This window comes from Bactrocera dorsalis, chromosome 3, assembly GCF_023373825.1.
Source record: "Bactrocera dorsalis isolate Fly_Bdor chromosome 3, ASM2337382v1, whole genome shotgun sequence".
Taxonomy (NCBI): domain Eukaryota; kingdom Metazoa; phylum Arthropoda; class Insecta; order Diptera; family Tephritidae; genus Bactrocera; species Bactrocera dorsalis.
The window spans coordinates 66,449,039-66,462,533 of NC_064305.1; the positions used below are offsets into that span (position 1 = coordinate 66,449,039).

Genomic DNA, 13,495 nt, shown 5'->3' on the forward strand with positions numbered 1-13,495 from the left:
AACAACATGGCTACTAGGCTTTGGAACTTCGTGCGGTTAGCTTATTTTATAGATTTTTTTAACTAAAAGTAATTTTTTAATGTTTTTAAAACATAATAGTAAAATGTATATGTATACCGAACTCAAGCATGAGAGTTCTACCATTATACCGAACTACAGTCCTTACTATAACATAAGGAGGCTCAATACGCCTACCTTTAACTTGGACAAAAGTGCATAACTTGTTTCAATTAAACCAAATTAATTGAGCATGACGAGCGCACTTTTGCTTCGTTGAGCTTTCGGCTTTCGAATTTCCAATTTTCCAGCGTCAAACAGCGGCGCGAAGCGACAAACCGTCACACAGCCGAACTGTAGCACATCAGCAAATACGAAATGTGGCAGCTGTTATAGCTGGCTCTAGGGGCTGTTTATGAGCCGCAACCGAATTTGTATGGGTGTCTATTCATATGTTAAAATGTGTGTGTGTGTGTGTGTCGTATTTATTGCTGTTCTGGTACTTCTCAGCGCTCTTCAAGTAAACGCCACTTTGGTCGGATGTTTATGCGATTACGTGCCTATACATGAATGTATAAGCACGTCTGTATATATGTACACATATATTTTTATATGTTGTTGTACATACATATGTGTTTTTGTATGGCCATTGAGTAAATGGGGAAAATGTGAAAATGTAGTTGTAGTTTTTATACTTTTTCTCCAGCGTTTCCCCGCCTACCGCGTAGTTGGCTTCGTCTTTGCGCCTTCGTGTCTTCGTGCCTACCTACATTTCGTTCATGCGCCGTTTGCATGCATATATGTGTGTACATTTGTATTTCTATGTTCCGCATACGCACTGTTAACCCGCTAGCGAGACTATACGCTGCCTGTTAAGAGAATTTTCCACTTGTCTGTAATGTGTTGTATCCAAACACAAACACACACATACACAGACACAAATGTTTATGCATATGTATTGTGTATGCCATATGTGCCTGTCGAACAGGGCGGCTCCACATAAATTTCTACACTCTACACCACTCAGCGCTGCTCGGCTGCTCCGCAACGTCGCTTGTCGTCGCTGCCATCGTTTAACGAAACATACAATTTTCACTTCGTTCTCGGTCAATCGCTCGCTGTCAATTTAGTGTAAAGCGTGTATGACGATGTTCGAAAAAAATCTGTGAAAAAGTGTAGCAATGTGGAAAAATTCTACTTGAAATAAATAAAAAAAAATTATTTCATTGAAAATTAAAAGGTTGGCGTTAAATAAACATAAATTTTCACCGTTATTTTATGTGTATGCAATTGTGTGACAAACGGCAGGACATGTGAAATGTGTGTGGGCTCGCTGTGGCCAGACCATGAAGTCCTTTGCAGCTGCTTTCAATCTTCTTCAAACGAAAAACTGACAGAAGTGCTGCTAAATATCAATGAAAATCCATGAAGAATACTAAAGCAAAATATTTGTGTTAATTTTTTGTGCAATTAATATCAATAATCGACGAACAAAAGCAAATTTTAACAGCGTATATGTGAAAATTCAAATAACACTCCTTTTTTTTTTGCATTACAATTTCTCTATACGCGTTATGTTTGAGTGATTCATGATTTGTGGAAATTATACAGTGTCATTGTGCTGCTGCTGCTGCTGGTGCTTCTGTTGCTGGAGCCCGCAATGCTGTGCGGCGCAAGTGAACCGTACGCCCAACCGCCCAAATGTCCAGCAAACACTCGCTCATACATAGCTCTAGTACTAGCTGGCTTGCTCGTCTCTACCAACCCCTAGACTCTCATTGCGCGACGATACTACGCCAACTCACCACCCTCCAATGTGTTCACACGCATTCGCACTCCTTGAGTTCTCCAATGCGCTCCAACTTTGACACTCACTTAACAGTGAACCAGTCAAGCAGTCAGTTAGCTGGAGTGTGTGATGTTTGTTTGTTTTCATGTGTGTGTTGGCCACAGAGTTGCTCAGGCAAGGAGCGTACTTCGAAGAAAGCAAAGCATAACAAGTGTGCAAATTTCATTTCAATATACTCACATATGTATTTTTCTAAACCCAGTGGTACTTGAGTTCATTGCTTCATTACTCCGGTAGTGCTCTCGTTTATGTGTGTGTGGTGAATAGTGGACAGTTTTCATTGGTTTTCTTTGACGCTCTTAGATTTGCATGGTGGAAGTTTTCCCCCAAATATAGTAATATCTCCAACTGCTTGAACGGGAATTATAATCCTTTTTATTATTAAGAAGTAAGGACCAATCACTTTTATATGGAAAATCTACAGACAGCCAGTCATACATATGTATGGTAATATAATCGTATGAGAAAGCTTTCTTTTTAACTTTTTTTTTCGAAAACTAGTATGAACTAGCCTCCAACAAATCTATCATAGAGAGTTTAGAATTTAATTGGGGTTTGCACCATGACCTAAGGTGTGCTGTGCCCTTAAATAGATAGTTTCAAAAACTAAAAAAATATTTCACTCACTCAAATTTAAGCGAAGACCACAACCCTTACATCTCTTTTATTCGCTCAGAAGCATGTCAGAGCCTTAAAGGTAAAGGACAAAAAGACAAAGAAAAGCACGGTTCTTATATGTATGGAAATATAATCGTATAAGAAGGCTTCCTTATTGACTATTTTTGGCCCTTATAGAGCGAGTTTTAAAATTTCAAAAATATATTACTCACTTTTTAATACTTCGTTAAAGAAATGTTCATATTTTGTTCTTCAAAAAGGTTAAGCGAACCCGAAACCCATACATCTCTTTTATTCGCTCAGAAGCATGTCAGAGAGTTAAAAGTAAAAGAAAAAAACAACTTAATTTCTCTCATATCGAGAGAGGTAGAGTGTTATTATTATTTTTGTGAAACTCCTCTTTTTCTTTAGTACAAGTGTTAGCTAAGGCTAAAACCCACAAACCGCACACATGACTCCATATCGAAACGTTTCATATCGAACGCCTCAGTGAGGTCCTTTCCGATCATCGTATTGCTCAACGCCAGTTTACATAGCTGTATTAGTTTTTCTGGGATACCAAAATCAGATATATTGGAATAAAGGCCGGAAGAGGTGTGTCGATAATTCTTTTTATTGGCGCGTGTTTTTTTACGTGACGTGTCCCAAACCCAGCGCACAACCCTTGAGATGGATGTTTCGTCTTCTCACTTTAGCTCGCCTTCAAACGGATGTCTGATACTTGATCTAAGATCGGAACTCGTGAGCTGCTTGAACCACATGTAAAGGAATCTTCTCCCAAGTGAATGGGGCTTAGAGAATTTTCCTCACTTGTGTGAACTTCTACATACGACTCCATCCTTCTAGTACTACCTTAACTTAATTATTTTCTTTAATTACTTGAGGTAAGGTCGCTGAAACTAACCAAATTCCTAACCTATAATTCCCTAAACATTATCATTAAATTTCATATTTCACTTCAACAGTTCCAACTTCGCTTTATGCTGGGTGTTTACATGCAAATCTGTAGTGGTGATTTCGGCTCTCTCGCCGTGCGCGCTATTCCGACTGCTGTCAGTCACGCGAAGTGCCTACATTGCCATTCGTTTATTCGCTTATTGTTCGCTCGTATGTACCGTAATTAGTAGTAGTAAGCCATTGCATGGCAACTTGTATGCGAAAGAGTCTTACAGCGCTACTCTCTTCACTGAAGCACCCCTATGTGTGTAGGAGCTGCAGTCCTGTGTGGAGTAGTAACCTTCACGCTGAATGGACTGAGCTGGAGCACTGTGGAAGACGAGTAGTAATGTGATTGCGATTGATTTTTTGTTGCTTTGCTGCTTTACAATGGTAGCTGTTGCATTGCTGGAGACTTCCCTTGGAAACATACACATGCTTGGGAGAGTTATACATATATTAAGGTTGCGTTTACCGTTAGGTTGGATTTTAAAAAGGATAAATATTTGTTTATTTTATTGTTTTAATTTTTTTGGTAATGGAAAAATTATTAAAAAGGAGAAATTTAGTACTTTTTTCTTTCATAGAAACAATTGCGAAAAATCTCCAGGCCAACAAAAACAAAACACTTCAAAAACTAAAATGACCCTACCATTTTGCTCTTCCCGAAATTCCAACGAATTTAACAGTGTTTGCTGTTAACATAGCTCTAAACACTTGGTTTACGCTCAAAAACATATCTTTACTCAATTTTTGCGAACATTTTTGGGCCTTGCGAAAATTACTCTTCTTCTAACGTGGCTCCACGCATAGTATTGTTTATATGTATATATGATCCCCGAAAACGCAAGCACTTGAACTGTGCTTTCCAGCGCTCTCTCAACCTCAATTTCGAATTCAAGTTCGAAAATTCGAAAATACCAAACCGTGGCAATCTTTCGCCTGCGTCGACTGGAAATGCTCCTGCGTACTCACACAGCATTCTTGGCGTAGCAGCAGTGGCTATTTCCACATTCAAACTCACAGTTCAGTTTATTTGTCAACAATTTTAGCGCTGAAAAACAACGGTAACGCAGCAAATGTGCCGAAAATGCTGTCAGCAACGGTTTGACAGCAAAAATTTTGAAAGGAAATATTCAAATAAAAATATATAAAACCAGTTTGTGCAGTTAAGTGAATAATTTACATTAAATGCTCTTTAAACACACGAAAAAACAACAACAAAGTGCGACATGTGAGTGATGCTTGACAACGTTTTGAACCCCCAAAAGTGTTTGCTATAAACCCAGATCTCCCATAACTCACCAAAACAACAAAAGCAACTATTTAAAGCACAAAAATAGAAGAAAAACATAAAATTAATCAAATAAAGTCAAGCAAATCAGCAAAAAACAAATAGTGTAGTGTGCTTTTAGGCGTCGAAAGAGAATTGCATGCAATCTGCTTGCATTTAATTCGTGCCCACGCATTGTATATATATATATATCTGTTGTATTGTGATTTCGGCCGCTCACGGCCGATTTAAACGACCTTCAAAACGTTTTGCGTGGAAGCAATACGCACGATGGGCTGCGCACAGTCTGCCGAGGAGAGGGCCGCAGCCGCCAGAAGTCGCCTGATTGAAAGGAATCTCAAAGAGGATGGCATACAGGCAGCCAAAGATATCAAACTACTGCTACTGGGTGAGTTCGTCACACAAAAAACACACAATCATACAAATAAGTGTGATTGGGACAAAAAAAAACAAGACGAGCGGATAATTTGTAAAGTAGCAGAGTAAAGAACTACAAATAAGTAACCAAATTATATTATAGTTTGTGAATATTTTGGGGTTTGCATAAATTTTAGCTCGCAATTGCGTGTCAAAACAAAATGTCAGCGGCAAAACAGAGCTGCGACAACTTTGGTGATGTGCGTTTTAGAAATATGAAGAATTTGGTAACAAGGAAGGGGTGTCATGTAGTTAAGCCGACAAGTTGTAAGCAAACTGTTTTTGTTTTGTTTAAATTTGGTAAAATATGAAGAATTTCGTATGCAAAGTATATGCGCATTGCTTTTGGTTTAGTTTCGTTTTTGCTGCTAAAAGTTGGGAAGAGTGGGTTGTCAATAACATTTGAAGCATGTTTTGAAAGATTTTTTCTGCTTGTAGCATTTTGCTTCTGTGCGTAGCATCTGAATACTTTCAGCACTAGTCTGCTCAAATTTCAAGATTCGTATTGACGGTTGCTTATGAAAGGTCCCAGGGTTGGTTCAAAATCGATAGATTTCATGTGGACAGATATTTGTTGTTTGGTCTACTCAATTCTCAACATTCGTACTTAGGTTAGGTTATGATAGGTCCTAGGGTTGATCCAGATATTTCTCCTTTGTGTTAGCCAAAAACTTCTTAAAGTGCAACACCAGCCAAAAGAGAACATTGCACATCCGACTCGCTTCCAATCTGATGAAATTATGATGAAGGGAGCAAGCTCATCAGCTTTATAATTTCCGGCCATTCCGTGGTGACCGGGCACCCATACAAATCTAATATGGAAAAATCTCTAAGCCGTTGCTAATGGGGTCATGCACTCCATGACTATCTTTGAGCGCTCAGTCAGCGAGCTCAATGTCAGTATAGCCGCTAGGCTAACAGATTGTATGCACACCGCTCTAAAGGAGGCTGCCACCGAATGAAGTCAAACATTGGTCCTACAACGCTAAGTTTCTCACAGTCTTTCTTTAGAACTATCTATGCGTTTTCTTAAAGGTCTCAATATTTGAAGCTCACTTTGTCAGCTTTTGATGTTAAAGCTGTCCGATTTCATATTATTGAACAATGTCGATTTCGTGAAAACCCCTAAAATGTCTTTTACTGATTTTTTTTGACGAATTTTTGCGCTTATGTGACAGACAACAGTTGAAAACAGATCAAAAGTCAGGCGTCAGTCAGTCTAATACGAATCACTGACTAGCAGCCGTAGCTCTGAGTGTACATGAAGACCGTTTGCAGCAACTCGGACTGACAGACCGTGATCCGCGTGTCATTCGTCAGTTAAAAGTCGAAATGCTCGAACGAGCCATTGAAAATTGGACTCAACGAATGGATCATTTGAGAAGTGGCCGCGACTAACACTTGAAAGAGATAATCTTCAAAAAATAAATGTTTTTTTTTTTTCGAAGTATACATTCCTCTTTAAATATAAAGCTTCTGTGTTTTTTCTAAAAAAAAAATAGTGGGAACTTTTTTTTCATATTTTGGGAGGATTTTATTTCATATTTTAAATTTATAAAGGGTGCAATTTGATCATTCAAAACCTTGGAGAGACACTTTTTGACCTATGGCAGCCACCTATCTGAAGCATTGGAATGAGAAATATACCTCAATACGAAATGTGTGCCAAAATTATTTAAAAAATTATTAGTAGATTGAATTTCACAGAATCCTGTATCAATAATTAAAATCTTCTGAAGCATCGATTTCTCATTTGATTCGCCTTTCATAGTTCTAAAAATAATTTCAAAAAAATTTGATTTATATGACAAATTCCTTGTATTCTGGCTACAGAGAAACAAATAATATGCCGATTTTCATTTTCATATATTTTTTGGTTTTTATTTTGTGGAAAACAAAATTGTCTCTGCGAAAACTTAATTAAAATCATATGTAATACGCAGAACTGTAGAACTATCTACCATATGCAACCTTTAGCTTTTTCGATTAGTTATTTTATCGACATCATTCTGTGAATAAAATTTTACAAATAATAAAAGCACAACCCAACCCAACACCCTAAATTACTTACTCCATACCGAATCTACAAGTAAGCCAAATATTACTCATACGCACAGGTGCCCCGCTCGCTTCATCGCTTGATAAGTGCAAGATAACAGATTTTTGAGTTTAAGTGCGAATAATTATCCATTAAATAGTAGTTTATAATGCTGAAAAATTTAGTATCAGTACGCAAACCACACACAAATAAACAACTTCACACACACACATACAGACAAACCCACACAAATTAATCTGCGCATAAAGTGAAGTGAAGTGCCATTGTCTATATGTAGGAGTTTTGCATACAAGCGCACGCCTACCATTAAAAGAGGTCATGAGTCATACGGCATAAACAACAACACGTCATTTTGTAATTATGCAAATAAATACACATACACACACACTCATCACTTGCAGGCAGGCAATGGATAAGGAATTTATTTATTTACGCATGAATTTTATTTATTTCAGTTTGCTTTCGTGTTTTTTGCTCAACTTCCGGTTTTCGCTGAAAAGTTGCTTTGTAAATTTGATTGCATGCTTGAATATTCATGCGGCCAACAAGCAAACGTACGAGTGTGATGTAATTAATTATAGATACGAAGACAAATTGAATATTTGCCATTGTTGCGTGGGTGCGTAGCGTCGAAGCGTTGAAACAAAAGCAAATAAACATAGGAAAACAAATTTCATATTTATTAAATTTACGCACATTAATAATTAAGTACTTTGTTGTTGTGGGAAATAATAATGACAATGATTATAATATCTACAAGCAGATATATTTAATGTAGTATATTTTAGGGCGTATAGCCGCTGTATTGAGGTTATAAATACAGAAATAGTAATTTCTTTCCAAAAAATTTTATTATAAAGGGTGATCTATCTCGAAGCTCCCTGCTTCTTCAAAGAAAAATTTAATTTTTAAAATTTTTTAAATTAATTAATTTATTTAATTTTTATAATCATTCGAAAGAACATTATTTCGCATTTATTTTTTGATGATTATCTCTTTTCGACTGGTAACTGGCGAATGACAAACGTAATGTTTTGCTCCAAGGCCTAACTCGAATATATGTATATTCTTCACTGCGAGCTGGACGTGGTATATTCTGTCGAATATTGGGTAGTTTTTCGTATTTCTAATCAAACTTCGACTTATTTTTCCATCAGTGCAAAATTTTTTTGGTTTCTCGGCGAAAAACTGAGACAAGTAATTTTCACAGGCTTCTATTGAAACCAACTTTACTCCATTAAGGGAGTTCTGCATTGACCGAAACAAATGGTAGTCCGATGGTGCATGCTCAGGGCATCAAAACTTTCCGGCCAAACTCTCCCAGTTTTTACCGAGTCATCAAAGATGTGTGTGATCTAGCATTGTCCTGATGGAAGACGAAGCCCGCTCTGTTGATCAGTTCTGGCCGTTTTTTTCAATTGCTTACTTCATTCTCATCAGTACATGACAGTAAAATGTAGAAGCAACCGTTCGACCAGGCTGGAGCAGCTCATTGTGGATGATTCCTTTCCAAATCCACCAAGCACTCAGCATAACCTTTCGGGGCGTCAATCCTGGCTTTGCGACCATTTGTTGAGCTTCACCACGCTTGGACCATGATCTTTTTGCACATTATTGTTGTATTTGCTTCACTTATTTGATCCACTTTTCGTCTCCTGTTACCATTCGCTCCAGAAATGGTTTGATTTCATTTCGTTTCAGCAAAGAATCGCAGATGTTAATTCGTTTCATTAAATTTTTTACAGACAATTCATGTGTTACCCAAACATCGAGCTTCTTTTTGTAGTCAGCCTTTTTTAAATGGTTCAAAACCGTTTGATGATGAATGTTAAGTTCCTTAGCGATATCATGGCTGCTTATGCGACGGTCCTGGTCAATCTTTTCCATAATTTCATCGACTTTTCCAACGACAGGTTGACCAGAGCGAAGTGCATCTTTCACATCGAAATTTCCAGAAAGGAAGCGAGAAAACCATTGTTTTGCTACATGAACTGATACAGCAACGTCTCCGTAAACTTCACAAATTTCATTGGCGGCTTGCGTGTCAGTCTTCCCTTTTTGATAAAGCAAATTTCTTCATTAATTTCATTAATTTTTGAACAGCTGTAACTTTTTTCAACTTCCCAACATTATATTGTATGACACAATGTGATTGGTAGCACTGGACTGCAACGACATCTATTGACAAAATACGAAAAGACTTTTTCGACTACCCAATATTTTCTTCACTGCGTGCTGGACGTGGTCTATTCGTTCGAATATTATCCAATAATGAATTTTGGGTCTCAAAATGGTTGATGGTGTTGTGAAAGTATGCTCAGTGGTCCGATTATGTTGACCATAAGTTGAGCGAAGCGCGTGAAACACATTCTTTACAGAACTTGAACTTTCGTAATAAAGTTGAACGATTTTTAAACGTTGTTCAGGCGTAAATCTTTCCATGATGAAATACCAAACAATACTGAACAAAAATAACATGACAGCTTGACACGACTGACGCGTGATCTGTCAAAAAAAGGTTATTGAAAAAGGTACCACATTGTTTGTGCTCTAAAACACACCGAATATTAAATTGCCCTGGCAAACACTTACACAGTTGTTTAATCTGAATATATCTGAATAAGAGTAACAAGCTTCTGCCATTTAAAATAACAACATAAAATGTACCATATACATGCAAGCAAGTGCATTTCGTAATCCAGGTTAATTGCATATTAAGAAAAATGCATTTTCGCACTTAATTTACAGCTGCTGATTATGCAAATTTTCGCATTTCCACGTACGGACAATCAAAACAATTCGCTTAAAAGTTGCATTAATGCTTCGAATTGTAATTTGCTGAAATTTGACAGCCAACAATGGACAACGGGCCCTGCCAAAGCGTCAGTTAGCCAGTGCACAGTGTGCAGACGTTTTGTTTATAAAGAAAAGCGTTCCGAATGAACTTTGCTCGCCATTGCGACGTGGAGCTTATGTAAGCTAATATTTTTACTTGCGTTAAATTTAAACTTTGTAAATTATAATATGCATTGTTGTAGAAAAAATTTGGTGCAAATTCTTTTCATCGCCAGAAAATATGAAATTAAATCGGAGAGTTTTTATTTGCTTATTGCGCTGAACGGGGTATATTAAGTTTGCCACGAAGTTTGCAACACCCGATAGGAAGCGTTGGAGACGCTATACAATAATCATTTAGATAGTTTTTAGAGATACCGTTCTAAAATATTGCATTTCTATTTTCCTTTACAAAAAGCTACTCATTTGTCCGAACCGCCATTATCGGACCAGTACAGTATTTAGCTGTCATATAAACTGATCGTTCAGAATCAATTCCTAGTATGGAGAACTTCTTTATTTTACGGAATATCGTCAAGAAATTTGGCACGAATTATTGCTCACGGCTAAGGTACAAGCTCCGAATATATTGTTCAGATCGGATTATTATAGCGTATGGCTGTCATACAAACTGATCGATCAGAAGCAAGTCGTTGTATGGAAAACTTTTTTATTTTACGAGATATCGTCACGAAATTTGACACGGATTATTGCCCAAGGCTAGGCTACAAGCTTCGAATATATGGTTCGGATCGGATTATTATAGCGTATGGCTGCCATACAAACTGATCGATCAGAATCAATTGCTTGTATGGAGAACTTCTTTATTTTACGGAATATCGTCACGAAATTTGACACGGTTTTATGTCCAAGGTTAGGCTACAAGCTCCGAATATATTGTTCAGATAGGACATCTATAGCGTATGGCTGCCATACAAATTGAGCGTTCAGAACCAAATCCTTGTATGGAAAACTTTTTTATTTTACGAGATATCGTCACGAAATTCGACACAGATTTATGTCCAAGGTTAGACTACAAACTCTCGATATATTTTTCGAATCGGAGCATTATAGCGTATAGCTGGCTTACAAACTAACCGAAAATCAAGATAAAGATCTTTTTATAGCCTTTTGATAATGTATAAGAAATGCACTTGTGAAGGATGTTCGAACTTCAATCCAACGATTTCTTCTTTGTTTCAAATTTTTTATATGCAAAAAATATATATTTTTGATGCTGTGATATTAAATTTTTACATTCTTTAATAAATTTTTTGTTTTCCATTTTTTTATTTAATTTAATTTTTTTGCATTAAATTTAATTATTTTGATTTATTTAATTTATTTTTTTTTTTTATAAATTTTTTGATTTCATATTTTTCTGTGTTCGTGTGCTGCCACTTTTCTTTCTTCGGATGGCGAAGCTATCCACTTTTCTACACAGTATCCCATACAAAGAAAAACTCATATTCATAATCTTGTATGCATGTATGTATGTATGTGTGTGTGTTTGAATGCTTCTTTAATAACTAAATATAGGCACACGCGTTCAATTATACATTTTCTAAGCGTTTATTGTTCTTGACGTTGGCAAAAGGCGTAGCCGGTATGCGTCGTCGGCGTCGTCGTTGCCAGCTCAATGCTCCATGACAGCAGCGCCGCAGCAACGCATTCTCCACACTTTATCCGCACAAATCGCGCTGCCATCACCTTTCCATTGACGTTGGTTCTACTTATTATTTACATACACACTTACACACATATACATACACATATTTTGTTGATTGTAGCTTAGTTTACTTTGCGCACTTCGCCTTATCTTGCCGCAAACCCCGCCCTGCCACATACAAATTTTGCTCCGCCGCGCTATGGTTGAGCTCATCGCACTTTTTGTTTACATTTCATTCAATTAAATTTTCTCAGCTAACAACGAACTCTATACTACAATGTTCAGTAATTTTTGGCCATATCAATATTTGGAACACACGTCTGCAGTTACATGTCTACACACACGTACATACATATATATTTACATCAGACGGCATGTGACCGAGGAATGCATAGTTACGTCTGTTGATTGGAGATATAAACTAGCCTATCTTTTAAGTTGGATTAAACTGAACACAGTGCGCTAAATTTTATTAAAATACGTTCAGTAGTTTAGGAGCTTACCCCGGACAAAATCTTACACGTAATTTTTATATATGTCGATATGCATAAAAAAAGAAGCAAACATACATATTGAATAGGATTCCCCTTGAACACTTTCTTAATTTGAATATCATATGTTTAATTTTTAAAAATTCGCAAAATCGCCAGTGATTTCACTATTATTGGGAACGTATGGGTATTGTAGCTTCTTCTAAGTTGCTTAACAATCTCATTTTCACTCTAGCGCCTTCTAGATCTCTGAAAAATCTTGTCAATACCGAACCGTCTGAAAAGTTTGGTAGACTTGCGTCTTGATAACTTAGCAGTTTCATTCCTATAGAACAAAATGTTAGGAATTTCTTATGTTTTGTCATCCAATCTATCACATGACAAAGAGAGAAACTCTATCTGAAGAAAAAAGGCTGCAAGCAGTAGCGTTTTTGTATCATATCCTAAGGTTCCAGAAGCAAGGAAGTTCGCTATTCCTTTATATTTAATATTCTCAAGAATCTTTCTTCTTTCATAAATAATTCAAGCAATTGTTCCACAGAAATAATGCAGGTGTAATTGGCATTATCAGACATTTCTTCCCTGTTGGCTGTTTGATATCATTTAACCTCGACCAGCTTCCCTCGCCGCGGCCTCAAAAAACCTACGGCTTCGTGGTGTCTGAAGGATAAAGTGGATATTGTTGAAGAAATGCTACTCCAAGACACTTGGGTGTCGACACACCCAGAGGGTTAGGCAGCGTCCTTTGCTATGACCTGTAGCACAATTTCCTTGTAAATATTTTCTCTGCATATTTTAAGCATTTCGACCATTCGCTTGTTATTGTTGCTGTTATAAACAAGACTTTTCACTTCTATTCAGACGTCAAATTCATACCCGAATACTGATGTAATCGCAAAATAATTTATTTATGTTTAATTTTGATAATGTAGACAAATAGATTTGCGTAAATGCCAAAATTTAAGAGCCCGCAAATTACTAAAAATTTTCAACTTGGACGGACGCGTCTATATTAAAATGATTGCAATACTATCGTGCTTATAGAATTTACTTATTATACCATACGTGCTCATGTATTGAACTCATCTGAGTACGCGCGCCCGTGAAGTTATTTATATGCCTAATGTAAACATAATTCGTGGCAATAAACCCAGTCTGGAATATTAGATTTGACGTTTGAAAAGTTTTTGCATTTGTATTTGCTAATGTATTTGATATACATACATATGTACTTACATATATAGCGTGTTTTTTTCTGAGAAATATGGATTACTTGAAGGATAGCTGTCAAACTAAACGCATGTGTTTGATAATTCTGAACTTTGGCAAA

General features: G+C 36.8%; 1 protein-coding gene across 2 annotated transcripts in view; it reads left to right on the forward strand.

The window, feature by feature from the left end:
- Positions 1–13,495, forward strand: part of LOC105233214 (G protein alpha o subunit) — a 91,607-nt gene that overhangs the window by 21,848 nt on the left and 56,264 nt on the right. Inside the window, exons 1-2 of one of the 2 annotated variants that reach the window (XM_049451997.1) lie at positions 1,034–1,237; positions 4,453–5,082. The exons of the other annotated variant lie outside the window; for it this stretch is intronic. Coding sequence (XP_049307954.1) covers positions 4,965–5,082 — 118 coding nt within the window. The 5' untranslated portion in view covers positions 1,034–1,237; positions 4,453–4,964. Of the gene's footprint in view, positions 1–1,033; positions 1,238–4,452; positions 5,083–13,495 lie in introns of those variants that run through there. 2 annotated transcript variants of the gene reach the window in all.